The 27,036-nt window shown below is 39.5% G+C and overlaps 5 protein-coding genes across 7 annotated transcripts; 1 reads left to right on the top strand and 4 right to left on the bottom strand.

Moving 5' to 3' along the window:
- Positions 1–949: 949 nt before the first annotated feature.
- Positions 950–5,283, bottom strand: prrt2 (proline-rich transmembrane protein 2). 3 transcript variants are annotated; one of them, XM_020924402.2, is made up of 5 exons: positions 4,895–5,283; positions 4,063–4,346; positions 3,644–3,933; positions 3,415–3,544; positions 950–2,548 (listed from the first exon to the last, which is right to left on the bottom strand). In XM_020924402.2, exons 2-5 carry the CDS (start codon positions 4,292–4,294, stop codon positions 2,532–2,534), a joined length of 669 nt encoding a protein of 222 aa, XP_020780061.1. In that variant the 5' UTR covers positions 4,295–4,346; positions 4,895–5,283; the 3' UTR covers positions 950–2,531. The 3 variants fall into 3 exon arrangements, with proteins under 3 accessions (XP_020780061.1, XP_055005993.1, XP_055005992.1); XM_055150018.1 differs by lacking the exon at positions 4,895–5,283 and adding an exon at positions 4,461–4,480; XM_055150017.1 differs by lacking the exon at positions 4,895–5,283 and having other exon boundaries at positions 4,063–4,452.
- A 142-nt stretch (positions 5,284–5,425) lies between these two features.
- kif22 (kinesin family member 22) lies at positions 5,426–10,923 on the bottom strand. The gene is made up of 13 exons (XM_055150016.1): positions 10,788–10,923; positions 10,440–10,651; positions 10,226–10,353; positions 9,809–9,960; positions 9,525–9,734; positions 8,833–9,229; positions 7,810–7,924; positions 7,446–7,566; positions 7,031–7,211; positions 6,599–6,693; positions 5,812–6,012; positions 5,674–5,733; positions 5,426–5,588 (listed from the first exon to the last, which is right to left on the bottom strand). Exons 2-13 carry the CDS (start codon positions 10,625–10,627, stop codon positions 5,559–5,561), a joined length of 1,878 nt encoding a protein of 625 aa, XP_055005991.1. The 5' UTR covers positions 10,628–10,651; positions 10,788–10,923; the 3' UTR covers positions 5,426–5,558.
- Positions 10,924–11,259: 336 nt separating this feature from the next.
- pagr1 (PAXIP1 associated glutamate-rich protein 1) lies at positions 11,260–13,116 on the top strand. The gene is made up of 5 exons (XM_020924320.2): positions 11,260–11,423; positions 11,614–11,791; positions 12,029–12,347; positions 12,425–12,513; positions 12,768–13,116. Exons 2-5 carry the CDS (start codon positions 11,635–11,637, stop codon positions 13,001–13,003), a joined length of 801 nt encoding a protein of 266 aa, XP_020779979.1. The 5' UTR covers positions 11,260–11,423; positions 11,614–11,634; the 3' UTR covers positions 13,004–13,116.
- Positions 13,117–13,241: 125 nt separating this feature from the next.
- tlcd3bb (TLC domain containing 3Bb) lies at positions 13,242–19,293 on the bottom strand. Its single transcript, XM_020924159.2, has 7 exons — positions 18,909–19,293; positions 17,630–17,830; positions 17,449–17,532; positions 17,125–17,350; positions 16,888–16,983; positions 15,802–15,911; positions 13,242–15,118 (listed from the first exon to the last, which is right to left on the bottom strand). The coding sequence occupies exons 2-7, from the start codon at positions 17,752–17,754 to the stop codon at positions 14,848–14,850; spliced, it is 912 nt and encodes a 303-aa protein (XP_020779818.1). The 5' UTR covers positions 17,755–17,830; positions 18,909–19,293; the 3' UTR covers positions 13,242–14,847.
- Positions 19,294–20,636: 1,343 nt separating this feature from the next.
- Positions 20,637–26,745, bottom strand: mazb (MYC-associated zinc finger protein b (purine-binding transcription factor)). The gene is made up of 7 exons (XM_020924325.2): positions 25,720–26,745; positions 25,383–25,533; positions 24,585–25,009; positions 23,978–24,225; positions 23,840–23,903; positions 23,309–23,480; positions 20,637–23,222 (listed from the first exon to the last, which is right to left on the bottom strand). The coding sequence occupies exons 1-7, from the start codon at positions 25,750–25,752 to the stop codon at positions 22,891–22,893; spliced, it is 1,425 nt and encodes a 474-aa protein (XP_020779984.1). The 5' UTR covers positions 25,753–26,745; the 3' UTR covers positions 20,637–22,890.
- Positions 26,746–27,036: the final 291 nt, after the last annotated feature.

Genomic DNA, 27,036 nt, shown 5'->3' with positions numbered 1-27,036 from the left:
TATATATATATATATATATTATATATATTTCCAATCAATTGGGTCAATTCCCCAATATGAATAGGTGTAGGCCATACTATAGGCCTACTGCAAACTTTCATTGGACCAAGAGAGCAGTTCCTTATTTACCTTATTTATGTTCTACAAGTTTGTTGTGTGTAGAATTAGAATAAAAATGCAAAACACTTTTTAGGAGAAGAGATGTTTGTTCATGTTTAGTTTTGGGCAAATGTGCATGAGACACCATTAAGGCACTTCACTGACTCCTAAGTGGGGTCTTGTTGTATTGCAACATACCATGGGATAAGGGCCTAAATTAAACTCCGAATGGTGTAAATAATAAATTCAGGGAAAAGGGAGTAGGACTATAGATGCTGACGTACGCTACCCTCATACATTATTTGTTCAGATTTGTGTTATATAATGTACACAAACACAAAACAGTCAAACACAAGAAAAAAATGTGTGGAGATCATTGAAGGATTTTCGTATTTGTTAAAATTAAATTTAAAAGAAGGTCTGAAATAACTACCCAGGATGTGATCAGTCACTGGCTTTCCACAGCAGAACCAGTGTGGGCCAGCAGCACAAGAGGTCAAAAGGTCAAGACTCGAACTGCTAAGAGCCAGTAGGTCTTTACTTTTTCAACTTACCTTTATAAGGCTGCGCTCTGTCTTTCAATGACACTGACATGACATGTAATTGCATGTCAGGCAGCCTAACTGGTTGATGTTTCATACTGTGATGATTTTGCAGATTGTGATGTGATGCCAGAATAAGTCGGTCAGCTGGAGTCTGTGTGTACCACTGGCCCAAAATTCCGATTTAAGACTGTAGTTCCACTACCTCTGGAAGAACAGGGGTCTGTTGATCATAATAAATTATAAAACTATAAATTCCCATAATTTCATACATGAAAAGTAAACATGTTACATGCATGTGTCTTTATTGTCAATGTACTGCATTGTTTCCCATGTGCCAATTTACATTTTCATAATTTAATCCAACTACTATCGTCACACATGAATAAAAAATCCACAACATGCCATTAATCACAAAGATTATACTAGCCTGATGGCAATACAATGCCTTTCAAGGCTAACCACCAGTGTCTACTTAAAAGGTAAATCATGTCAACTAGAATCCACAATATTAAAGGTTAATATTAGCAATATTAAATACAATTGGGAAATGTGTTTAGTACCAGCATAAGAAAAATCCGTATTAATAGTTGTCAAACTGCAGGCTTGAAGTGCTAGGTTGTGATAGTGTGTTTCATTGAAAATCCAGAATACACAAGTTTTGCATTTGATTAACCATTCTTGGAATCCCAGTAATTCCATAATCACAGTGAAAACTGTGCAAAAAAGATCAGAGGCAACTACATAATTTCCTTGGTATTATAAATAAAGCAGTAATGTAAACTGTCTTACCCAAAGTAATCAAACTGATTAAATCTTCACATCATTAATACATTCAGTTAATTACAACCCTTTCTCAAATAGAAAAATAAGAAAAAAAAATCTTTAAGAATTGCAAAGTTACATTGCTATTGCACCAGACTAAAGCTACAGCCACAGAGATACAGTATAATTGACAGCACACAAGCCATTTCATTTGTTAACCAAATAGTACGATGCCCATATAAGTACCATATCACCATCTTTTACTGAGACACAGTGGTGAAAGAGCATCACTATACAAATGACTGATTGAAAATCTTAAGTTTCAAAACGTTTTCTTACAAATATATCAAAAGATAGGGTATAATATGTAGATTAAGTGTTTTTACACAAAGACCATATCTTGCTACAGTGGTTTGCAGTTCACAGTGGTATCCAGGAGAGGAGGAAAGCACCATTTTCCTCGGAAATAGAAATTTGATTAGGTGACCGGAAAGTGACTATGAAATTTAGCTTATGATTGTTTGAAATGACTTTCCATAATCCTCTCAGTTTTATATTTCAGAGTTCATTACAAGTCCTCCTTAGACCTCCATTTTATCATCCTCTGCTGTAGCCATTTTCTCAGAAAATAGTGGCACAGACATTGTAATTATAAATGTTGAACTTTCTTCTGTTCAAAGCAACAAAAATCCCAAAGCCATCCTGTGTAACTGAAGGGATTTCAAGGCGAGCATGAGCATCCTGGTGGTGGTGCAGTGAAGGAGACTTGGCAGACATTTTGAGTTTGCATGTGGCACTAAAGCTAGAGGCCTTCTTTCTTCTCCGCCCTATAGTTATAGTCCTCTTGGTCAAATGTCTGAACATTTGACCGGATTATGAAAGGTTGCACCTCCTACACCTACAAGCAGATTGAACCCTCCCTGACTCACAGCAGCAGAGTGTTTGCATGTGTTTTTCATCCATTAGCAAAGTGACTGCACTGATAAAAGGTTACAGAAATATTAGTAAGCACTGAATAATAGGTGTACATTTGTCACATCCAGGTAATGACTAGGCGGTAAGACGATAGTGCAGGTGTGGGCCAGGTGGTCTGATGTCTTATCCTGTTTCATCGAGGAATGAAACTCAGGTTTTCACATTTACTATGAAAAAAGAAAAGGAAGCACATTAGTGAAAGCTATATAATGTGTAATATTGATGTATTAATAAACACCAGAGGACAGTTATATAAGCAGGAAAACAAGGACTGTAAAGTCCCAGGGCCCATATGCACAAGTCATCTTCACAAACGCTCTTCAACTCATCAAGTTAATGAGGACATCTCCCAGCTTAATAAGCCCAACAGGCTGTGCCTGTGCATTCAAAACAACATAACACTGATTCAAACTAAAATTTTATATATATGTATTATATTTAAAATATAAATTATCCAACAACCTGACTAAAGTGACTGACATAATCACTGTTCCGTTACATAAATCCCTTTATTTACTAGTAACATTCAAAGTACAGACTTGTCTTGTGAGCTTTGACATCATTCACACCGATACATTATATACACAAACAAGTGGTACAGGAACCGGAGGACATTTTCTACAGTGAGAAGTGACAGAACAGGACAGCAGACGACACAGATCACTGAATGTCAACACAGTATTGTGGCATGCAGTCACTCACAGCTGTCCCAGAATAATGTCAGGTACTAGAGGAGATGTATCTGTTCTGAATTTCACTGACAAAGCTCCTGAGGACAAGTGCTGCACATGAATTAGCATCTTTTTGTGCAAACACAGATTTTACAATTTACTGGTGTCAGATTGTGCAAACAATGCTTTGTGTCTTTTATGATCAATCTAACAATGACAGTATAAGGTTTTTTGGATCAAGGCTTCAAAGGGCATTTGCAGGCAAAGCTATCTAGACATCAGCATGTTGTCCTAATATTCAGGGGGGGGAGTGCAGAGAAAAGGGAGATAGTGGTTTTAAAGGTCTGATTTGGGACACTCACTAGCCAAGTTGACAATGCAGGCGATGATAATGACGGTCCCTCCAACTAGAGACACCATGGCAAGCATCTTGGCCACCCGTCCCAGGCGCACAGCCCCATCCAGGTTTCCCTGCTCCAGGCTGTTTTTAGACTAAAGAGAAGCAGAGCATTCGTCAGCTTTTGTCCAATGCGTATGCACTACATACAGTGCATGTCTAAAAATAATCCACACGGTGCAAAATATGCTTACCATGATAGAGTACACAAAGCCCACAATGTTAATGGGCCACACAGGACAAAAGCAGGCCAGCACGGAGAGCAGTAGGTAGTCTTTAACCTTGGTCCGGTCCAAAGGAGGGTTAGTGGCAATGCTTGAGTGGCGGGACAGGGATGGCCGGGGTGAAAAAGCTGTGTAGCCAATAGATCCTGCTCTGCTGCCTTTGCGGGTTTTGCCCTGATGGGGATAAGAGATGGAGTGCTGTCTCTTTGGAGGAGAGGAAATGACTGGAGAAGTGCTGTCTGAAGGGTGGATCCCATTACCTACACAGAGGACAGTGAGGGCATGCAGTTAGAAACAGGAGTGCCAAAAGTTGCCTTTCCTTGAGGTATGAGACTAAACAGCTGCTGTGAAACTACCCACCACTGTAATGAGGGCAAACAGTCACTCACCGTTCTTGAGCTTCTCGTTGATAACTATGACGAGCTCTCCTTTGGATTTGCTGCGGGGAGGCCGAGAGTTGGCTAGGCTAGTGTTATTGACGGGCTGTTCACCTATAACTGGTGGGCATGGCACAGAAATAGGGGCTTGGCTGGACAAAGAGTCAGGTTCCTGGTCCAGTATTGACGGCTGCTCATCTCCAGGCCAAATGGCAGAGGTTGGCATCATATTCACAGACGTCATGATTTTTTTTTGTTACTCTTAAGCTTTACTCCGGACTTGAGTCTAGGTGCACCTACGTGGACAAACGAATAAAACATCTGATAAATTAACACAGCAGGCTTTAATTAACTCTAACTTTGTGTAATTTTTCACTTCAGCAGTCAGGCCCAGTGTAAACAAAACACACCTATGATGGACAATAGGGTCATCGCCTATGATCTGCCACAGACGTTTTAGAAAAGGCACGTTACACTGATATGACTACAAAGACATGATAGATGGAGTCAGCTTTTCAAAAACGTGGCCAGTGTCTCCCTGCAGGTGTGTACATAGTCTACTATTATTTCATGTGTACACAGGGATAACTGGCATATGGCGGAAAGCTGGTTGTTGTGAACGAAACAATATGGTGAGAGATAGTCCGCGCACAGGATATTATGGACAAAAGGGGAAGCGCAAAGTCAAAGGAGCGGTCTGCTGCTTGTTAATTAGTCCACGGTTGAAGCACCGAACGTGACAAAGCCTTCCAAAACGCACAATAAGCATAAAAGGCCTATTAAAACCAATCGACAGAACGAAAATCCATAAGCGCACAAATTCTAATATTATAGAAATACTGACCTTTTAATCCTGATTTTCAACACAGTCGGAGCATCCCTAGCTTTTTCATGGCGCAATTCTCAGGTGCATAAATCGTGGATCAAAAGCAGCTCATCACCATCGACAGCCGCAATGTTTTCGCAGGCGCAGAGAAAGAGAAACCCGGGGATGTCCCTTTGTTTGGAGGTGGAAGGAAACGAGTTGTTTGTAGAGCTGCGTTCACCAAGCAGTAAATCGGATGGGAGTCTCCTGATGGCAGAGCGTATGCGAGAGGAGGGGTGCGCGAAATGAAAAGTGAAATCTACTAGACTACGTGCGCGCGGTTGGACATATAAACGGGGGAAGGGGGCGCACATCTCCCCGACCTGCTGTCCTCAGAAGCACTTATGCACCATCCACAGTTGTGAATGCCTAATCCTCTACTACAATAATATTAACAAATTCATGCATTATTCAAATTGGCAGTGATGTAATATGCGCTGAAAATGAGATAGTTTCCATGCAGGAATATTTTGCACACAACAGTTAAAAGGAACAACTAAAGACAATAAATGTGTATCACAGCATGTTTACTAAAAGGAGTAGAGCGCCACCAATAGGAAGCAGTGGTAACAAAAATATCAGCACAATTCATGAAAAAAAAAGGTTAAAATAAAATATAAAATTAAAAACATGAAAAAAGAATTTATTTGCCCATGGCGCTCACAATGTTTGCCTGGAAAAGCAGAAGAAAAATAATACATAAATTAACTCACATTTATGTTTTGATGGGTCAATACAAATAAATGTTTTAGGGGTACCTTCATGAATGATGCAAACCTCTTCTCTGTCATACCCTCAACTTTGCCCAAGTCTTCCACCTGAAAGACAGCATGAATACGATTTAAACACAATACAAATCAAGCTGTAAGCGCAAATACAAATATGCAAAAACATACCTTTGTGAAGTCTCCATGGATCTCCCGCCAGCCCAAAATGAGCTTGGCCTTTTTGTCCCCAATCTGCTGCAGACCTTTCAGCTCCTTGAGGGAGCCACTGTTGAGTATCTGCAGGATTTTCTTTCGGGACTGTTCTAAGACTGTTGTGTCAAGATGGGACTCCCAGTCTTTCTCTATGGTGTTCTCCTTTCCATCCAGTGGCTACATGGGAAACATTATGATGTTTAGCTATATCCCTTGACTCAATTGAATGTAAAGTTGGAAAAGCAAAAACAAAAGGGAAGCTTTAGATGACTTTGACTAAGGCTTTGCTGCATAGCAAAACAGAATTCACTGTTTATAGTCTATTGCTGAATCTAGCAATCTGTTAGAGTTTTGAACTTCAACATTAATGACCAAATTTGCCATGTTTGTTACAGGTGTGTAAAACATCCGTAAGAAATGTAGTAGCCAAAACAATATTATGAAATCAAAGAAAAGTGGAACAACCCGATGAGCTGGTACCAGTAAATACAATTACCACAGAGTGGGGATTAGCGTGCATCGCATGTTTACACTGCTTCTACTGTGTTCATCTTAGCACTAGGGCTTAACGATTAGGGAAAATTATTGAATTGCGACTCTTCAGACAAGCACTGTGATAGTGATTAGATTTGCAAAATGTATTTATGGATTAATAGGATTCTGTTAAAGTCAACATTTTAAAATGCATCAAGAAAAATTGACAATAAGGCCAAAATATAAATTAACAAACTAATAGTAAAACGCTCAAGACTTGACAGCAAACCTCAAGTTGTCCCAAAAGCTTCTGCTCTTTCTTCTTGACACACACAGACTGCTTTTTGACAACAGCCAGCTGCTGAAGAGGCTGAAGCTGGGAAACTGCAAGAAAAGACACTTGTGTTTTAGTTGAACTAGTTTATTGGAGCAATTCTTTTTATGGTGTACACAGGCTGCCTAATTTATGACCTATCACCAGATTTGGGTACAGCAATAAGGAAATGTATTCAAGCTGCTGAGAAGTGTAAAAAGCAATCCTAACTCATCATTCGATTCATCGTGATCGTGAGTCATATCATCTATATCAGTATATCAATCTATAGCTCCTCTAACTCAACATGACAAAACACTGAGTAGTATGTTTTTGAGAAAATAGTGAAGTTCATAGTACATAGCTTATTACACACAAGCTCACATTTAATAAAGCAAGACTACTAACCTTGTAATGGCTGTACCACAGCCTTTTGTTTGTTTGCTTTGGTGTCCACTAAAGGTTTCCTTTGTAAAGGTGCTATATTGTTCTTAAAGCTGGACTGTGGACTTATTCCTGAGTTTTCACTGGTAATTCGATTGAATAGGAGGGCCTTACTCTCAAACTCTCTTTGTTTTTCCTTTAGCTCCTGTGGATACAAGTGCGCATTAAAACAAAATACACCATGAGGCCTTATTTTATAGTAAACATCCATATTTTGAGCCATTAACCACATTGTTTTTAAAAATAATAAAAAATATCAAGCAACAGTAGCTAATTTTCTGATAAATAATTTGCTTAATTTCAATACATGTACATCATTTTTAACTGTAATACAAGAGATTAAAAATAAATTAATCTCTTTATAGTAGTTCTATGTTACCTGGATCTCTTTGCGAGACTGGGCCACATCTTTAAGCATAGTGAGTCTGTCTTTGTCCTGACAGCTCATCATAAGCTTCTCCAGGGCTATAAGTCTATCCATCACTGACGGCTCTGCAAGACTAGGGAAAGAAAAGGGATAAACTGATACATCCTTTATGTGGCAAGAACATGTGCAACTTGTTACATTGTACATAAAAATAAAGGTTTTGAGTGCTTATTCTCTCTATTCGCAAACTGTTTTGAAACACTGAAATTGTGGAACAAATAAAGGTCATCTTGTGTTCCTCAACTGCAACTGCTGCTTCTATCCAAAATAATGTTAATAGAAGGACAAACTGGCACATTACACCATGACATTTAACCTGTGAAAATGCGTAGAGGATGGAGAGGGCTCTGCTTTTCTCTCTTCCTTCTGCCTTTTCTTCTGTGGCTCTGGGCCAGAACTGCCTGCTTCCTGGTCTTCTCTGGTTCGCTTCACTGGAGATGAGGACAGAGGGGAAATTAAACATTCATTATTTGGAACACTCCCTGATTTGGAAGTGAAAATGTAGGTGGGAACAGTAAAGGTGGTAGTGGCCGAATTACAGCAACAGCCTGAAGAGCACCGCTCGCATAAAAATTTCATAAATGGTAAGCATCCATAAGGGTCACAGGCGGCTACCTGCACTAATCCTCAAATATTACACAACAGTGCTGCCTATTGGCTGTAGATGGTAAAACTAAAATGGCTCATGGGGAAAACTGAAATGCAATCAATATAAAACTGAATTTGCCTCATAGTAGATACTTAAAAGCATTGATAAAAACATGGTGGGAGAAAAATGCAGCCATTATGGGTAATCTTCGTAAGGGTGGGGCTAAACAAGAGTGGATCCATGACAACAGGTTGAGACTTTTGATATAAATAAAAATGTACATATTACTCATAATGGCTGTCTGTGCATACATATGTGTGTTTTTTCAATTGACAACTGTCAATTTAATAATTTAAATCTGACTAGCTTTCGACTATATAAAGACAAAGAGCAATTCTGTGGTGTAAATCCACACACATGCACCAGAAAAATGACTACAATATACAAACAATAAATAAACACAAACAATATGTCCATTATATTCATTAAATATTAAATAATTTGACAAAAAATGTTGTAGCTTTTCTGTTCTGCATGTGTTGCTCCAGTTTTTTGCACTGATTATCTAAACCTGGGACAACGTTTGCTACATATGGGCATTTAAGGGGAAGAGTCTCAAATGCAGCTGTTCAAAATATGTCACTTCCCAGCACTTAATTAACTATACCAAATGTAAAGACAGAGAAATAAATGTTGTGATAAAATAATGTCATCGCATCCACTATTCTTGGCATTTGTCTGTATACTCACCTTGAACATTGGGCAGAGTCACAGTTTCTCTGGTGAATGGTTTGTTAACAATAAGCTTGGATTTGGCTGCAAAGTTCAGTGCACTGAAAGTGTCAAAATAGTATTTGTATTCAGGGGCAATGTTTGTGATCATGACTGAGTGCGCAGAGCCTCCCAGAGAGTCCTGCAAGAGCCGAGTGAGTTTACTGTCTCTGTACGGCACACGACCCGATGTGCCAGAGTTCAGGGAGTCCACCACTTTACTCAGAGTGAAGAGGGACAAGTTGATGGCACCACTTTCCTTGAGACGAATGCCTTGATTGCCAGTACGACGGTTGTCTTCTGACCCAGCCAAGTCCACCAAGTACAACTTTCCAGTCTGTTGTCGCTGAGGCTGTGCATGCAGTGTTCTCACCACCTAATCATTTGAAAAAGGTTGTGTAGGCAACAAGGATGCATTAAAATTGTGTTAATTTTAGTTAAATACAAAAGAACCAGCAGACCATTAGTATTATGAAAAGAATGTTTCTCCTCCAGTGTAGTCCCAAAATGCCAAAAGTTAAGCAGTTAAGATTGTTGCAAAGGAGAACTAATTTTAGCATCAGCTACCAAATCCCAGCCTACTGCACAAGGCTACGACCTGTTAAGATGCCACTTGTAGTCAAACTGCAAGCTGAAGTGTATGGTCAAAGAACATGACTTTAATGACATACCTTAATGAGGAGGATTGCATGACTGCGACTGGAGCGCTGGTTTAGCTTTGTAGATGCAGTTGTGCGATTAAGAGTTGCAGGAACAAAGTGTTTATCAAAATCAGCAAAGGACAAGATGGTGGTGTGAGTGAGGCCCGGAATAAGGATATTCTTGTCCTTGTCTTCTCTTATTGGCAGGTCTTGGGAGTTTGGTGATAAAAGGTCCAGTACCTTGTAAAATGCAACAAACTCAGATATGACAGGAACAAATATACTTAATATTTCACAAATGTTTATTATTTTACTTTTTCATTGTAAATCTCCAGATAAGACATTCCAATACTGTAGTCCCACCCGTCTTCCTCATTTTTTGATTGGACCAATTTGCAAACCTCACGGACAGCCCTGGGAATCACTCCTGGCTGTTCTGTGCTTCCCAGCATGGTGTGAGTTTTGCCTTTTGATAAGAATTAAACAACAGGAATTAATAAGTGGTTGTTGTTAGATTTTTTAAATCTGTGGGGTCAGGATTCTTGCATCAGTTAATTTCTAAAAGAAATATCAAATGAAACCAGATAAACAATAACATGATCAAAGGTGTTCAGTAACTACACAATAACATAACCTTGATGTTAAATTCATATTTATTAAAAAAAAAAAATAATAAATTAAAAAAAGAAAAGAAAGAAAAGAAAAGAATAAATTAAATAAAATCACTATACCTGCTCCTGTTGGTCCATAAGCAAAAACACTTGCATTCTGTCCATTTAGTATATGTGCGAGAATTGGTTTCACTGAGGAAAGAAAGACTTCTTGTTGTGTTGTCTTTTCTCCGTGAAAAACGTCAAAACTAAACAAAACACGAAAAAAAAAAACATCTAGTTAATAAGACTCTCTGACTTGATAGATAACTGTGATTGATACCCTAAAGCGTACTGATATTTGACGGTTTCTGTGGCGTTTCTCCAGTTGATGATTTCAAGGTTTTGAGAGTCTATGCCTCTCACACAAGGCCCTTCATCTTTTTCATCGGGTTTAGCCATGTAAGGCCTCAGACGGACAGCTACACGAACACGGGATGTCTTCTTCGACCCTCCATCTGATACAGGCACACGCTGAGCCATGGCTGACTCCTTAAAACTCGAGGCCTGGTTTGTGTGAAAAGTAGCCTCATAGATTATGTTATACAGCACAAGAACACTAAAGCCCAAAAGCGTAAAATGTAGGCCGTAGACATCTAACGATGCGTTGTTACATGTGTATGTCGTCAAGCAAAGATCTTACCGATATATTCCAGAAATGATTGCTTGTTCGTTACAAATTCTAATATGTAAACATTGCAGACTCCGTATTTAATAATGGCGACAACGCGTTCAGAGGCTTAACTGAAGATTTTTCAAATGAGGAGCGCAGCGACCGGAAACAGCGACTAACCAATCAGAGCCCGCTGACCACCCCATGTGACTACCAGACTCTAATTCCCTTGATTGCTTCTTTATCACTGTGGTTTCATATATCATCTTTTTAATAAAGTTTAGTGATGGTTAACATCCACGTATGGCTTGATGCATTGCAACTTAATATTTATTTTCTGCCATGAGTGGCTTGGACGTATCCCGGAAGTAACTTAAGATGACCGCAGATCTCTATACAAAAATGTATACTCCTGGTGGCTTTCTTGGCTTGGTGGGAGTGTATCCGGATGAGCTATGCATCAAGGGTCATGTTGCATCCTGGTTGAGCACCACGAGCGCGCAACGTTGCCGCTGCAGCTCTTCCCCCTTTTCAAAATGGCGCTTTGTTTATGTCTTTGCAATATCGTTTATTATATGTAACGAGCCTCATGCATTTTCTTGCATTATTGCGTGAAACTCATCAATTTATTTTGCATTTTAAAACGGAAGTAAAGCCGGAGATCAGGTGGTTATTTAAACCTTTTTATGCATTAGCTAGCTATAACTACTCACAGCATAGAAAGGCCTGAAAGTGGTGTATAAATCGGTATGGTTTCTTTACTTACAGGATTACGCCAGTAGCCATAAGATGACTGTTGTTTATATATTAATATAAAATGTCTGAGATTTTTGTTCATTGTGTTTTACTGGTTTAGACATTGTTTACCTGCACTGAAATGATGCAAGCTGAGACTATTGACTCGACAGTGAGAGAGGGCATTGAAGCTCTTGGCGTAAAGGACACCGAGCAATCAGATCCATTTAAAGAAGAGGAAGATGCAGACACAGATATGACAGCAGTACTTGAGGAAGCGGCACACTCTAAAGACAAAGGTGACAGTACATTTATCCACTTAACCTATATGACAGCTGATAAACTTCTCACACTCTATCCATTTTGGCATTCTTGGCACGAAGATGTTAATTAAATGTACAGTTAACAACATTCTAATTATTCTCCAATGGAATACTGTAGTAGAGGCAATGGTTGCAATAGCATATTCTCTATAGTTGGGGAGTTATTAATATTGACTTGTTGTATTAAACATTCTATCTTGTTTATCCCTTCAGATGAAGAAACAGATGCTTTAGATGGGACCTTTAAAGATGATGCGCAAGTGAACAATACAGAAACAGCGCAAGCCACTAAGGACACAGAGGAATGGGAAATTGCTTATAGCGATGAAGAAATGGGAGATCCTAAAAACTGGATGCCTCCTCCAGCGGAAATCAAGAGACTGTATGAGCTCCTTGCCAAAGGGGAAATGCTAGACATGAACTTTGTGCCTCTTCCAAGACGATCGCCAACACCAGAACGAACTCCTTCACCCGAGCGAGATGACGAGGATGAAGCAGCAAAGGAAAGAGAGAGGGAGGAGAGAGAACGCAAGTCTGTATCCAATTTTATTTCACAGTTTTATGAAGTTGCGTCACTGGAAACTAACTGTTTAAAAAAAACATTTTCAGGCCCCCAACTCCAACTGAATTTGACTTTGATGAAGAGCAGTTAAAAGCAACCCCAAAAAATGCCTTCATGAACAGACGGAGAACTCCAGGTTGCACACACATTTTTTACTTCTGTCGATTGTTTTCATATTCATTCACAGCCAAATATTGGGTGAGGAAGCTGTAATGAGTACTGTATTTTTATTATAAATATGAAAATTCACACATTTTGAAAGATTATTAATTTTACCTTCCCCCTATCTTTTATTAGCAGTCTTTGTAGTAATGTCATCTAAAAATCTAACTTTGCTGTCATGTAAGAATGACAATGGTTAATATAATTGTTTTTTTCTTGTATTACTAGGATCATCAGCTCGCTCATCTGTGAAGCGAGAAGCCAGATTGGACAAAGTGTTATCAGACATGAAGCGACATCGAAAGATAGAAGAGCAGATTTTGCGCACTGGACGGGATCTCTTCAAATGCGAAAAAAAGCTGGAAGAAGCATTGTCTCCCAACTCACAGAAAGAACGGGAAAAAGAGAGGGAGCGGGACAGCAACCCCAATACCATCTTCTCCCCAAGGCAGAGAAGATACTGAGTAATTTAAGCGGACTTGAATTTTTTTGTAATCATTTTTTATGGTTTTGTATGATGAAAATACAGTTGTTACTTTAGATAAATAAATAAAAAAACATTTTATTTAACCATCAATTCATGATCTTTTCCTAGTTGTCGTCTACGCTAGCTCCCTCTAGTGTTCCTGTTAATCCAAAAGTGAAAACCTCGATACTATTTGTATATCTGATACAAATGGGAAAAAAAAACAGACAGGCATGGTCAGGACAGGAGAAGTATATTTTTGCTAAGTTTGAGTAACAATATGGCCTTCACATAAGGCTCAGAAGCATAGAGTATATATATATGTATGCATAAATATGCATTCAAACCACAAACCAAATAAATAAATAAATACTTACAAATAAATAACAAGCATTTTGTGGAATATATAGTACATCAGTTGATTTTTTTAGTATTGGCCAAAAGCAGTATGTTATGAACCATGGAGGAGGGGAATGGATATTCTGTATTCAACATGCCCACAGCGGTCCAGGTTTTGGCACAGTCTTGATGGTTACTGCACATTTTTCCCCCATTTCCAAGATAGTGTAGCTGCTTTAAATTAACTTAAAACAAGTAATCAAGTGCATTCACAAAACATGTGGCTAAAACATGGCTCAATGATCTGAGCACTTAATACAGTATTAAAGGCTTTAAATACAGTAGTTTAAATTCATTGAGCTACATTAAAATAATTGGCAATGAACAAATGTGCTGCATGTCACTCAAAAACTATCTTATCTGTTTTCTTTCCCTTCAACATGGAATAATTCATGTCCTCAAACAATGCTAATACTCAAAATAATTCAGGCAGATTACATGAATACTCAATTATCACAGCACTAAACCTAAAAACATACATGAAAACTGCTGCTACTGTGCATCACTAGCTTTTGTGCAGAACATTGTGACGCCAGTAATCGGAATGGAGTAATATCTACACTGAAATAATAAAAAAAGTGGTCTAATTGTCTGCAATTTTAAAACTGAATACGTGAAATGCACTTGTCCAAACATAAAATGCATAAACAAGACAAAGATAACACTGACATGGAAATATGGACAATTTTACATCAGCTATGTACACCCATCACATGTTCCAGTGTGAGGATCCTTTTGTCTCTCCTCTCAGAATACAATATAAATAAATAATAAATAAATATAAACAAAATAGATGATTGAAAATGTGAAAAGGGATAAGGCAGCAGAATACAGTCTTATGACATATTCCCTTCTAATGAGTCAGTCTGCAGATTGGTTACATTTTGTTAGAGTGACGGTGACTACATAGAGGATACAGATAATAAACACTAACAAGTCAAAATACTGCTTAGCCAGGAGTTTTTTCTTTTTTTTTTCTTTTTTGAAGGTCTGATTCATTACTAACTTGAATTAGGCCTTCCATCTACAGCAAATGTACTAACATACAGTATAATACATTCCTATTATCCTACTCTTTCTATGCCACCAGGCAGAGAGGATTCATTTGATCTACATGAGGGAAATAGCCACCTATGCTTGCTATACATACAGGGGATTCCTCTTAGGTCAGTGCATGTTCCCGTCTGTCACAGTGCCTGATGACATCTTTAAATACTGAGTGCGCAATGCCTTTTGATTATTACATCCTTTCAAACTGAAGTCTCTGATAGCCAGAAATCTAATCCTTAGATTCTATGACTACTGGCCAAATTGACTTCAGGAGGCAAAAGTCGGTAGCTTTATATTGCTACTTATTTCAAGTCTAACTTTGCCTTCAAACTTCCTTTCCTTTACATACTCATTGGTACATTCGCCTCTTCCCTCCCCACCCACCCCCCATTCTCAGTGAGTTGTCAGCTCAGGCTCTGTGGGACGCGTGCTGTAGCCATTAGCTGGCTGAGGCAGAGCAGTATCATCCGTTTTCTGTTGTTCTTTTGGTGCGGCCGATGTCCCAGGAGGTATCCGAGAGCGTGAGGTTCCTGTAAATAGTCGCAGGGCACCCCGGCAAATGAGCGAGAACCAGTAGAGCTGGGGCGCCATAAGTAGAGCAGCACCAAGGTTACAGTGCCAAGGCACTGACAGCGGCACCATGTAGAATGGGATGGATGCGTACCTGGAACCAGTGGGCAGGACAGGGCATTGTCAAACTGAACATCATTTACAAATATACAATACTGAGCAAAATAATTCTAGATAAAACTGCAGATCAGGAGAAAAACAGAACAAAGGAAAAATCCAGTTTCTACCAGGCGGTACAGTACTAGTCAGTTCAGTTTAACAAGGTTCTTTCACTTAGTGCACAGTGTTGTTGTAAACAGAAGTTCAACATCAGAAGCAGATAAATGAAATCCTATTTACATGGCAAAATGGTATGAGTAAGTGTAGTAGAGTTAAGGTAACAGAAAGACACCAGGCCCAACAGTCATGACAAGCAAGCTTCTAAGAGGGATTTATCTGCTTATGTAGTACTTTTGAACACTGTACAAGAAGTTGTGGGGTCAGTAAATTTTATCCATTATATAGCAGCAACAACAAATACCAATCTGACCTCTTTTAAAAAGAAGACAAGACAGCAATGTCTCTTCCCAGACACTGCTGTACAACATGTCCCTTGTATAAAGCTCAAACTCTTGTGTGTTTGGCGTAATGGTCAAAATAGTACTATTACCTACAGGGACAATACAATTTATTGATTTTATTTTATTTTTTTCATGGAAACCACTGGTGACAAGCTATGACATGCCCTTTAAACTGTCTGAATCATACTGTGCGGTAGAAGCGGGTGTCGAGACGTACCTTCCATAAACGTAGTAGAGGTAAGGGAAGAGGAGGACTCGACAGATGAAAAAAGTGATCAGCATTAGAGCCCCATTCACTTTGTGCAGGAGAGTATGTTGTTGTTTATACTGAGAGCAGAAACAACCAAGAAGTCAAGAAAGAGAGATAGGAAGGAAAAGAGGCAAGCAGTACAGACTGTTGAGAGCCAACATTGTTAATCACATTTGTCATATACAGTTATACCAAGCACAATAGGTATATTACTTGTAATTTATAATGACAAAGTACATGAACCGCATACTATACTGCACCAATTTCTGGCGCATACATTGTATTTGTCTTTTTGTTTTCATGATCAAGTCATTTTTTTGAAAACTTTTTTGGAAGAGTGTTTTTTTGAACGGAAACACTTGAGTGATGCGTAACATTAACTTCAGACTTCAGTTTGAATAAAAGCATAAAAAGATATAACTAGTTAAATAATTCCAATATTTAGTGGAATAAGTAGGACATAGATTTTCATGACAACCCCAGTATAAATAGATAAAAATAAAAAGTACTGTATTACTGGGATTCTAGCCATTTTAATTTATACATGTGCTAATACTTAAAAGTTGAAAAACATCCACTTCACTGCCTACATCTTTTATCTTGTATCTTATCTTCACGTTTGCTATTGTGTCTTTGTCTACAGGTGTAAGGGGCACACTACAATGCTTTTATGCCATTGAAGTTTATCTCACTGCCACACGCACACAAGAGAGAAAGGGTAATGGGGGGGGTGATATTGAATCTGCTGAGCATCCTGCCTAAATACTAGTGGCTATATTCAGAGGCAAACAGCTGTGGGAGCCTCAGAGGGGACAAACATAAAGCAGGGATGACTTTTAGCTGTAACACCCACACCTCACACACACTGCCCTAACTATACTACATAGTATTTACCAGTTATGTTGTTGCACTTTGTTTAAAGTATAAAAGAAAATGCTGCATAAAAGGAAAATAAAATGTATTCAATTACAACAGAAAAGGAAGAAGTACCATACACAATCACCAGTCAAAGTCATGCTCATGCAAAAACAAAATACTGATACAGTTACTTACCTGGATGAGTATTTTTCCTAAGCAAACAGATGGAGTGCTGAGCTCAGCCATGAACATTATACCCTGGAAGTAATCTCCCCTTCCTTGCCTCCAAAACTATAAAAGGTAGAAAGCAAAAAAGGAAAAACAAATGAAGCAGAATTAATGCAACAAACTTAAATGCAATCAAATAACTCATTCCCAGATACTGACAAGTTTCAAATATAAAATCGCAAACATCAGAAGAGTGATTGTTACCACAGAGACAGGGAAGCAGACGGTGACCATGACAACGTGGTGCAGCACCATGAGGAACTCCCGACGCAGGTAACTGGTCAATGCTGAACTCATGGACCGTGGCACGGCTGTGGCCTCCTCATGCCCTTTGACCTGGATCTTGTACCAGTAGCACATGAACATGGCGTAGATGTCATACACAAAGTAGGGAACAGCAAACATGATATAGGTGCTTGTCAACCAGTGTCTGTGTGAAGAAATAAGAAAATGAATGCTTTCATCCAAGACAGTAGTTTCCAAATTAGTTGTTGTCACATGGAACAGCACTCATTAAGGTCTGCTTACTGGTCCTCAATGATGTCTTCACAAGACGAAGCAATAATGTACCCAGCTGATGAAGCCATGACTGCCTGGACAGATGACACTAACCTATAAATACATTTAACAGAAATAAAAACACAGGGGGTTGACAAGGGACAGGCTGAAGATTAAACAGATTCTGGACTGTTTCAGTGTTGTGTCTTACCTGGCTGAAACAATGACGGCATCTCTTTCGCTCCATCTCAGCGCAGGGAATGACTTTAGGCATTGTTTAGAGAGAAGAAAAAGTCCTGGGAAGAACACAGAGCCGGCAGCTAGAACGGTCAGCATAGTGCCAGGCGGTCAGTTGGCGAGGCAGCGAGTTCAATGGGCAATCTGATTCTTAAAATCCAACGCTCTGTCGTTTCTGTGAGAAAGACCAGTAAAAACATAGACCTCATTGATTATAGCTCAATGGCAACTCCTATCTGTCAGGGTTTGAGCACACTTGCAACGTCAGCAAGAAGTGCACTCAACTAAACGTATGGCATATTAAGATAAAACTGGATTAAGACAAGATGCAGTTGAAATGTAAAATACTAAACAAATGGGAAATGGAAGGGGAGGATAAATTATCTCCTGAGCACAAAGAAGAATGTCATAGGGTCGTTTTTATGTTTCAATGCAATGTCCACTTGAAAACATTAGAGGCCTTATTTAATGTCCCCTTACTTCCAAGAGCAAGTATGTAGCAGTTGTATGAGATTTGGAAGGTTGCATACATGCACAAGTAACAAAACCGAGAAAGTAAAGTTCAAAATATGCACTGTATTATTTTTAAATAAATAAAAGAATGTTAAATATCAGTACGAGCTGAACTATATCTTGTCAATATTGTTTCATAAATCCTAAGGTATTGTCACTAATGCTCATCTAATAAGTGTCATGCTAAACTGCAGTGTTTAGTCTATTCGGGCTAATCTGCAGTATACAGCTGGGAGTTTTGAACAGAAGACATATGCACAAGGCAGTTTTAGTAAGGGTTTTTTACTCGTTTTTACGCCACAGAGTCTATAAAACTGTTGTTTAAAGAAACGACTAACGTTACCTTCTACACAAGCGCATCTGTATGAAAACTCCTTTGTGAAAACTGACCAAGTTTAAACGGGCAGTGTCAAAACGCTTTACCAAAGAAGGCTGGCAAATTTAAATGTCATCGTTCACCTGCTGGAAAGTGATATAACAGCATCTGCCTTCGCAAATGTAGAGTAACATGCGCCAAACTCCTTCGATTAACAACAATATCAATCTAGTACGTAAATCTACGTTAGAGATAATGGCAGTACCATAAGGTCACAGAAAACATTCGGGAACGCAGACACGGTTAGCTTATTTGTTTATAGCATGTAGCATTAGCATCTAGCGGATCTGTTAGCTAGCAAACTTGCTAAAACACTGCATTTAAGATACAGACGTTGAAGGCGAGATATTAAAAGCAAACTTACACAGAGCCTCTGGGAAGTGTAGTCAACGACCAGTAGAAAACCTAGTCCAGCCACAGGATGTACTTAAAGATGTCCCAGGGCTCTCTGCCTCGATGCTCCGCATGTTTATGTGACCGCCTCAATATCTGCAGCGTAGCACAGACGAGCTAACGCTAGCATGCAGCAGGTCGCAATAAAATATAAAAATAGCTCACTGTGAGCACGGAAGATGGATCAAACACACCATATAGGTAACTAATAAATCAATATGGAGCTTGTTCAGTCTGCAAATCCTATGCAATGATCCAACCGCACCGCTATGCCATGTCATCTGTCTGTGCACTGGTCAGAACAGAGATGCGGTGCACCGTTGACTCAACACTGGGCTGAGCTCTGCTGCGCCAGCTACTTCCTCTCCTCAGCAGCAGCGTATGTCATCACTCACTGCACTGCATTTTGGAAATTAACTTTGTTTTCGAAGACCTAAATTTCAAATAGTACCCTAATACGTAAATTATGAGATTAATTGGACCACATTTGTAAGAATTTTCTCTGAAAAAGTTTGTCTATTTTGACTGCTATATGTGTGTAAAATCCCTCAGTCGTCCAGGTAGTATCCATGGCAAAGGAGAAATTCAATTTGTTAACTGGACTTTTTTTTTTTTTTTTTGGTCGAATATGTTTCGCAGCTCATCCATGCTGCTTATACAGTTCCGGTCAGAATGCTGGTGGACACTGCCTTATATCTGCCTGCAGGGAGGGGCTAACTACACCAAAAGTACTTTCAAACTAACACCCTATTTGTTTACAATTTCTGTTTGTTAGCTAGGCCTATTGAACGGCACTGAGTGTGGAGTCATATTAGCATAATCATTCAGGCCCATAATGGGCGCTTTCACACCTCTGGACCTGATCTGGCTACCCCTATTTTTTTTTCTTTGTTTTGATTTAGGTCTGAGGATGGAGTTGTAAATGGGAGAGAGATTATGTCTGAGGCCTCCATTTCTGGAAGATGGACTGTCTTTCCTGTGTCTGTGTCTCATCATCCTTCACAATAGGATGTACCAACATAGACGAGAGAGCAATAGTGAACCTCAGCTTGCCGTACATTTCCACCTAAAATCCATGGGCCACTCTTTCAGGATAGTGAGGTTCAGGTCTTAGCCAGAGAAAAGAACTGGTTTGAGAGGGGAGTTAAAGAGGCTGTTTTTGTTAGGAAAGACAATCCATCCTTTAACAGAAATTGAGTTTTTTAGAGTAGTCTCAGTGCAGTTAGGTCCTCCCCATAGGCAGATATAAGGCAGTGTCCACCAGCATTCTGACCAGAACTGAAGAAGCAGCTTGGATGAACTGTGAAATGTATTTGACCAAAATAAACTTTTGTCCAGCTGACAAATTGAATTTCTCCTTTGCCTTTGATTGCTATAATTGCAACTGAACCCAAACAGCTCTGTACACCCCAAGTGTTGGATTTGAAATTATTATGAAATTAGGAGTAAAAGGCCTACAGGCCTAATGTGTGGATATTGTCTGTTAGTTGTTCTATAATGCTGTATAATTAACTAAAAGAGTTAATTGCTGTTTTCAGGTACCTGACAATAAACTCATTAAGCATTGGGAGAACAATGAGATGTTGATTGAACTAGTATCCTCTTGAATGGTCTAGAATTGAACCCCACATTTACGATATGATGTATGGCATGGGATTTTCTATTCACTGTTACAACAATAAACGTCACAATATAAACATTGGCCATTTCTTTGTTTTACTTTAAACTGTCCAAATTACAAAATAACATAAGATCTACTTCATCTACAAAGTAATATATGACTATTTTAATTGTTGCATTTTTTTCTCTAACTATACCCTTTAGACATGCATACTGTTGAGAAATATAAAAATATAAATATAAATACAGTACATCCCATTGATATTCTTAATGAATTCATGACTAAGTTGATCTTTCATTAACAAATTCAAATGTTGCAGATTACAATAAGGCAGAAAGATGTTTTGCGATAGCTGTACAGAATCAAAGAGGTATTATTTTTCTTGATACAAACCTAATATAGTATTACTATACGACTGTTAATCAAAATACAACAAATCTAACAGGGAAGATATAAGAAATTTAAAGAAAGCAACAACTCTGCAAATAAAAAAACAAAACATGAACACAGCTAAATAAATGCACTCCAGTACAAAACCAGGGTTTGTTATCAATACGGTGCCTTCTTAACTCAGTACTACCGTTTTATGTCTCTCTGACAACAAACTCACAGGAAAACCCAATACAAAACATAAAATGTGAAAAATTATCACATGATTAAAAACATTTAAAAGAGAACACCCTATATAAAGGGCGTAATACCAATTCTAATGCATAATTGTAATTATTTGACAGGTACACAGGGAGAAAAAAAAAAAAAAAAAGACTATGGCAACAACAAGCACAATCAACTTAACAACTGCCATTTTTAAGTACATAAAAACACAATTTTTGTCATGACAGCTTTTTTTTCCCATAATAAGTGGCATGGCTGTGTTAGCTTGTTTGCATGCAAAGGTAGTTTCAGGTGCCAAGGCTGCCATGTCAGAACTAAAAGGGCTGATAAAAAGAAATTTATTTTTAATGGCCAGATCTAGAGAGGAAGACTCAGAGCAAAAAACACAGGATCAACAGATTTGTTTAGTTTTCTAATCTGTGCTGAATAAAACAATATAATTTTTAAGGTGCTTAAATCCCCTGAAACAACCTTCAAATATCTCTGTACCTTTAAAAAATAAATGTACATCCCACAATGCATAAAGACCAGTGGCTATTCAAGTCTCTTGCCTTACAAAAACAGCCCATTCAGAAGCAATAGTCAGGTTATATTAACCTACACTATGAACCCCTTTTCTCATTTTAAATTCTATTAAATCTACCACTCACTCACCATTTGTAAGGGTAAATTAACTGCAAAATAGAGGTAAGACCAGAGAGCCTGAAAAAATACAGTACTTTCTGGACCTGAAAGCAGCCTATGCACGCATCGGGGTGAAGGCATAACAGTTTTCTCAGTGATCATGATACCATAATTATACTAAGTTTGTTCTGTTCACACAAACACATTCAAGATTAAATTTACCACTTAATTACTATTACTATAAATTCAGGTTGTTGTTAGTGTTAATGTAACTGTTTAAAATGTTTCTTTAAATGATTTCCATAATACCCAGAGCAACATGGCCAAACTACCCTATTTATACTGCCCTGTTTTTTTGCTGATCTTGAATTTCATTTTGCTTCACAACATCTTAATTTCCCTTAAGCGTGAACCAAACATTACCAAAGTGAACATCATAAAACTATAACTGGGTCAACACTCTCCAACCTCTTCATCGGCTTAGGAACAGGCGATGATATTGCTGAGGTCTGTTCTACGAAGCTGGATTTGAGAGTGAGGTAACTTCTGGTTTAACCCTGGTTTAGAGGTACTACTACACTACTACCAAAGATTAGGTTAAGTTCCCAAATAAGATAATACGACCCATTAACCAATCAGAAATGGGAAACCAGCTGCTGTGAGCCAAATGAGTGGCCAATTAGTGCATAGAGATGAGTGCGGAAACTTAAGGAAATGCATTGGTGATGTCATCTTTTTTTTTTATTCAGTGGGCACAGATTTATAAAGAGAAATCCATTGTTTATACCAATATTTTATTTTTTAATTCCTCATGATTGACAAGTATTACTGACAATTATTCATGTATGAAGTACGCAGCTCTCCCCTTCTGTTTTGCTCTAACTGTTCACCTGGCGCTTCCTCCAAACCCTGTTCTGTAAATGCAGATGGTTTCATTCAGAAAATCACGGGTTGATAGAGTGAGTTATAAATCTGCATTGTAGTACCTCTTATCCAGAGATGCTAATGTCTGTGTTTGTCTATCTGGGTAAAAGAAACTTATCCAGGATAAGTTAAGCCAGCTTTGTAGTACAGGCCTTAGAGCTCGGTTCTGCTAACTCTGTGACTGAGGTACAGCAATACTTGAACAGTCTGTGACCAGCAGATCAACCACAGTGCCACCAGTAACATACACAGGGTGGGCAGTCACCATGTTGCTGAGAGACACTGAGCTGGAGGCCACACTGGAGACAGGGGCAGCCTGGTTGCTGTTGTGGGTGCCCATGTGCCCTTGAAGCTGGGTAGGTGTCTTGCAGTGGACACCACACAAGTGGCATACAAGTACTCCACTTGAGGTTGTCCCACCAAAACCCCCAGGACTGTCCTTCCACTCCTGACCATGGTGCTTTTGAGCATGGACACGAAGATAAGTCAGTGTTGTGAAGCCTGGCGGGGAAAGGCAATAGATAAAAATGAATTTAAAAAAGGTTTAAAATGCGTTTGTGAACAAATAGAAAAGAATGAGAATTTACTGCGGTTGCACAGGTGGCAGACGTGGTGTTGAGATTGATTGTGCACTCTCATGTGATCTGTGATGTAGGCAGCAGAGAGGAGTTTTCCACATATGTGACATGGCACCTTCTCTTCATGACGAATCATGTGTGCACGCAAGCGATCCTTTGTTGCAAAGCTTGACTCACAAGTCTGAAAATTAACAAAAATGTGAATGTGGAAATCTAGTAGCTACAATTTATAGCCTGTGCAATCCCTCATTTATCCAGGAGTGGTCCATGGAAGAAAAACTCTCAAATGCAGTCTTCTGGTCAGTGCTTATGAAATCAACAGTGCTATCTGGAAGTCATTTTCAATCTCAAGGTACTGGTTTGAGAAGCTATACTGCCCCAAATCAGAGAAGTCCTTCCCTGAAACTATACAGATTATATATCTATAAACTATTAGCAAATAAATATTTTTTTTCTCAATAGACTCATATTACACAACAACGTGTTTAAAAGAAGTACTATCATGTCTGCCTAAAACAAGAAAAAGTACAATTGACTTACCGCGCATTTGAAAGGCCGTTCTGATGAATGCACTTGCCGGACATGACTGTTGAGGTGGTCAGGCCTATAGGAAGTGTCATGTTGTGAGTTACCACCTTCTACTTACAGCAATAATAGCACCTTAATCAAATAACTTACCTGGAGAACGCTTTGCTGCATTGAGGGCAGACATAAGGTTTTTCAACACCACCTTGATGTGAGCGCACATGGTGGCTCATGCGATCTTTCCTCTTAAAGCGCTGCTGGCAGATGGGACAGGAGAAGGGCTTTTCATCAGAGTGGGACAGGCGATGGCGGTTGAGATGATACACATCACGGAACGCCTTTCCACAAGTCTCACAGGCATGGTTCTTCTTCACTGGTGTCGGGTTTGCATTTGTTGGACGCTGAAAAATTATGACAAAACATGTTCATTTACTTAAGAAAATGTAAATAGCACACTAAATCAAAAAAGTCATGCAGTGACAAATGTTTTACTAAACAGAATTACAGAGAACATGCAGGATGGCATAGGGGAGAATATTAAATGTTAAGGTTCTGTCACTCAATGAGGCAAGCTTTTAGTGAAATCTTCTCTCTCAAAACTTTTGGTTGTACCTGTATTGGCAAAGCAGGAGGCATGCACAAACTACATAACCTTTGAGCAGGTTTAGACAAACACTGACTACCGAGGGCCAGGCTGCTTAAAGACATGCTTTGAGATTTTGGGGTTGACAACAGTCATTGTGACAAAGCCCTGACCCACCTGTACTGTCGTCCCTGTGGCCATGACGACAGCAGCAGGAGGCGGAGCATGGGGATTTATATTGGCCACTACGTTTGCAATGGCAACCCCTTCACCATCCTGACTAATGAGGGTGGGGTGCTGGACTCCCGTCAGCACATCGGGAGGGTCGAGTGTGGGAGGTACAGAGAGGTGTAGCAGGGACAGGGGCACTGTGGTCCTCTCCGTCCTCCCTTCGCCCCCCACCGCTACCACCGACGGGACGACCGCTGCCACCTGGCCCACCACTGCCTCTTTTGCTCCCTCCGCTTGCTCTCTGGCCCTGTCCTTCATGCGTACCCCAGTGTGCACTGACTGGTGCCGCCTCAGGTTGTAGTTGTTCTTGAACTGCTTGTTGCAAATGGCACAAATGTGGGCGACACGTGCTGGACGGGACACAGGCTTCACTAAATCAAGACAAAAAGGAGACAGGATAGCAACATTACCACCTTCATTTTATACAATGTAGTAGATTGTCATTGTCTAGGTAGATCTATAATATACCATGTTTACTGCAAACAATGCAACAAATGATGTAATCAAGGTGAAAATAGTAACTGGGTTGTGAGTTCAGTCATTGCCAAACAAGGAATGTAGCTAACACAGCTTCGTTTTTAAAGATGTAAGGTTGTTTATTATAACTATACCTAATATGTAACAGATGTAAAAAAATGGTCAAAAGCATTTTTGTGTAGTTCTGAAATTATAATATTATGGATTTTAAAGGAATTATAACTGCCATTTGCTCCATTGATGCTGGGCCCAGGGAGTGTCTCTCACCTGGCATGGGTTCCTCGTTGAGAGCAGCAGTGTCCACAGTGGAGGGAGGCTGCGCTATGTGGTCTGTGGGTGGGGTTTGGGGAGAACTCGTCTGCGCTGGCATAAGCTCTGATTGGAGACTCCCATCCCCTTGATTTTGGGTGGGAGTATTCTGGAGGGGCAAGTAAAAGGCCATCATAAATATAAACACAACCACTCAGTGTATTATCAGAGATGCTAAGAAAACAGGGACATTTTCAGACCACTGGCGTATGCAAAATAACAATATCTGATTAATACGCATTTGTGCATGGTGCGATGGAGAGAAAAAAAAAACACGACTATTATTCAAACCTACCTGGAAGAGAAAATTGCTCCAAGCAGCATCCATTTTGCGCCACAACGACGGAGATTATTGGGTTCGCTTCTGATTGAGTTTACAAGAGAATTGCATTGAATATCCCTCGTCCACTGAAAACGGAAGCCTAAAAACTCTCCATTCAGCAGTAGAACCGACAATTCCGTGGCTTTACTAATGAATAAAGTCGTCTGGGAAGATATGTTTTAGTCGTTGAGGTAGCTGCAGTCAATTACATGCACGCAGCTGTTGTTTAAACGTAGGCTGCAGAGCACTGGGCCACTGTAATAGCGTTATTCTCTCTCACTTTTGTTTTTCCAAGTTTCATGAAAACAACACAAATCGTAATAAGTAACGTGCCAAATCACTACTAACATTGGCCTAAAACCTAACTAAAGCCATGATCTAGTAAATTAGGATAAAATAACTGTAACGTGAAAAATTAATTTAGGCTGCATAACAAGTATGGGTGGTAATAACCGCATCTACAAGCACAGCAGGGCATGCTTAGTTTGGAGAATTTCTGAGTCTTTTTGTCCGGGTTCCTCGATAGGCCTCTTGGGTGTAAGTCGAAGCCTCGCTGTCGAGTCAAGCCCTGACCCCAGCTGGAGGCGTTCTCTCCGGGCCGCAGCCTCGCTCCTCACCTCGGCCGTTCAGCAGCGAGGATGTCATCTTTCTTTTTTTATCGCCCGCTCTCCCTCCTCCCTCCCCGTCTCTTTCTTCCTTTTCTTTTTTAATTCCTCTTTCTTCTCCCCCTCCTCTCCTTTTCTCGCACCGCTATGTCCCACTTGCTCTTAAAGGGATCGCCTCTGATTTCCGCCTCCCTCCCTCTGCTCTTTCCAGTTCCTCCCTGGGATTTTCGGCCGACTTTAAATGCGTTGCTCTCTCTCCCAGCTGGTTGGAACAGGGATTAGATCAGATCCACTAAAAAGAAAAGAAAGGGGGAAAAAACAAACAAAACATCCAATCCATAGGCCGACACACTGAACACTATTCTGGGCGGAATGATCGACGCATCTTAAAGGGCGGGGCTCACATCCAATTCAATGAACAATGATGTCACAGATTGTGTAGAGCAGGCTGCATGTTTTCAGAAATCCAAATTCTCCATTATAATAGCATCCTTTTCGTATTAACAGTATTAAGTATGAACCATAGAAGTCAATAATTGGTTTTCAAACTCTTAACAATGTGTCAGAATATATATGTATTTATAGGATATGTAGAATTTGCCTCAAATTCAATATTGATGCCTTCTCTATATGCATGCATTGTTTGTTGTTTCCGTTTTTAATTCATTACTTCAAAATAATATAT

Source organism: Boleophthalmus pectinirostris, unplaced genomic scaffold (assembly GCF_026225935.1).
Source record: "Boleophthalmus pectinirostris isolate CB_2022bp ecotype Guang Dong unplaced genomic scaffold, ASM2622593v1 HiC_scaffold_14, whole genome shotgun sequence".
Taxonomy (NCBI): domain Eukaryota; kingdom Metazoa; phylum Chordata; class Actinopteri; order Gobiiformes; family Gobiidae; genus Boleophthalmus; species Boleophthalmus pectinirostris.
Note: the sequence above shows the minus strand (reverse complement) of the source record. Positions and strands in the feature narration are given on the sequence as shown.

Excerpts from the sequence above, each read along its gene's own strand:
- prrt2 (XM_020924402.2), bottom strand. The coding sequence starts at position 4,294 with ATGACGTCTGTGAATATGATGCCAACCTCTGCCATTTGGCCTGGAGAT. Across the intron at positions 3,934-4,062 it reads CAACGAGAAGCTCAAGAACG|GTAATGGGATCCACCCTTCA; the intron begins GTGAGTGACTGT and ends TCCTCTGTGTAG. Across the intron at positions 3,545-3,643 it reads GCTTTGTGTACTCTATCATG|TCTAAAAACAGCCTGGAGCA; the intron begins GTAAGCATATTT and ends GCTTCTCTTTAG.
- pagr1 (XM_020924320.2), top strand. The coding sequence starts at position 11,635 with ATGATGCAAGCTGAGACTATTGACTCGACAGTGAGAGAGGGCATTGAA. Across the intron at positions 11,792-12,028 it reads GGCACACTCTAAAGACAAAG|ATGAAGAAACAGATGCTTTA; the intron begins GTGACAGTACAT and ends TTATCCCTTCAG. Across the intron at positions 12,348-12,424 it reads AGGGAGGAGAGAGAACGCAA|GCCCCCAACTCCAACTGAAT; the intron begins GTCTGTATCCAA and ends AAACATTTTCAG.
- mazb (XM_020924325.2), bottom strand. The coding sequence starts at position 25,752 with ATGGATGCTGCTTGGAGCAATTTTCTCTTCCAG. Across the intron at positions 25,534-25,719 it reads GGAGCAATTTTCTCTTCCAG|AATACTCCCACCCAAAATCA; the intron begins GTAGGTTTGAAT and ends TTGCCCCTCCAG. Across the intron at positions 23,481-23,839 it reads AACGGCCTTTCAAATGCGCG|ACTTGTGAGTCAAGCTTTGC; the intron begins GTAAGTCAATTG and ends GTTAATTTTCAG.
- kif22 (XM_055150016.1), bottom strand. The coding sequence starts at position 10,627 with ATGGCTCAGCGTGTGCCTGTATCAGATGGAGGGTCGAAGAAGACATCC. Across the intron at positions 9,735-9,808 it reads TGGAGATTTACAATGAAAAA|GTACTGGACCTTTTATCACC; the intron begins GTAAAATAATAA and ends GCATTTTACAAG. Across the intron at positions 6,013-6,598 it reads AGCTTTTGGGACAACTTGAG|CCACTGGATGGAAAGGAGAA; the intron begins GTTTGCTGTCAA and ends TTTCCCATGTAG.
- tlcd3bb (XM_020924159.2), bottom strand. The coding sequence starts at position 17,754 with ATGCTGACCGTTCTAGCTGCCGGCTCTGTGTTCTTCCCAGGACTTTTT. Across the intron at positions 17,351-17,448 it reads GAAGACATCATTGAGGACCA|ACACTGGTTGACAAGCACCT; the intron begins GTAAGCAGACCT and ends TTCTTCACACAG. Across the intron at positions 15,912-16,887 it reads TAGGAAAAATACTCATCCAG|TATAAACAACAACATACTCT; the intron begins GTAAGTAACTGT and ends TTCTGCTCTCAG.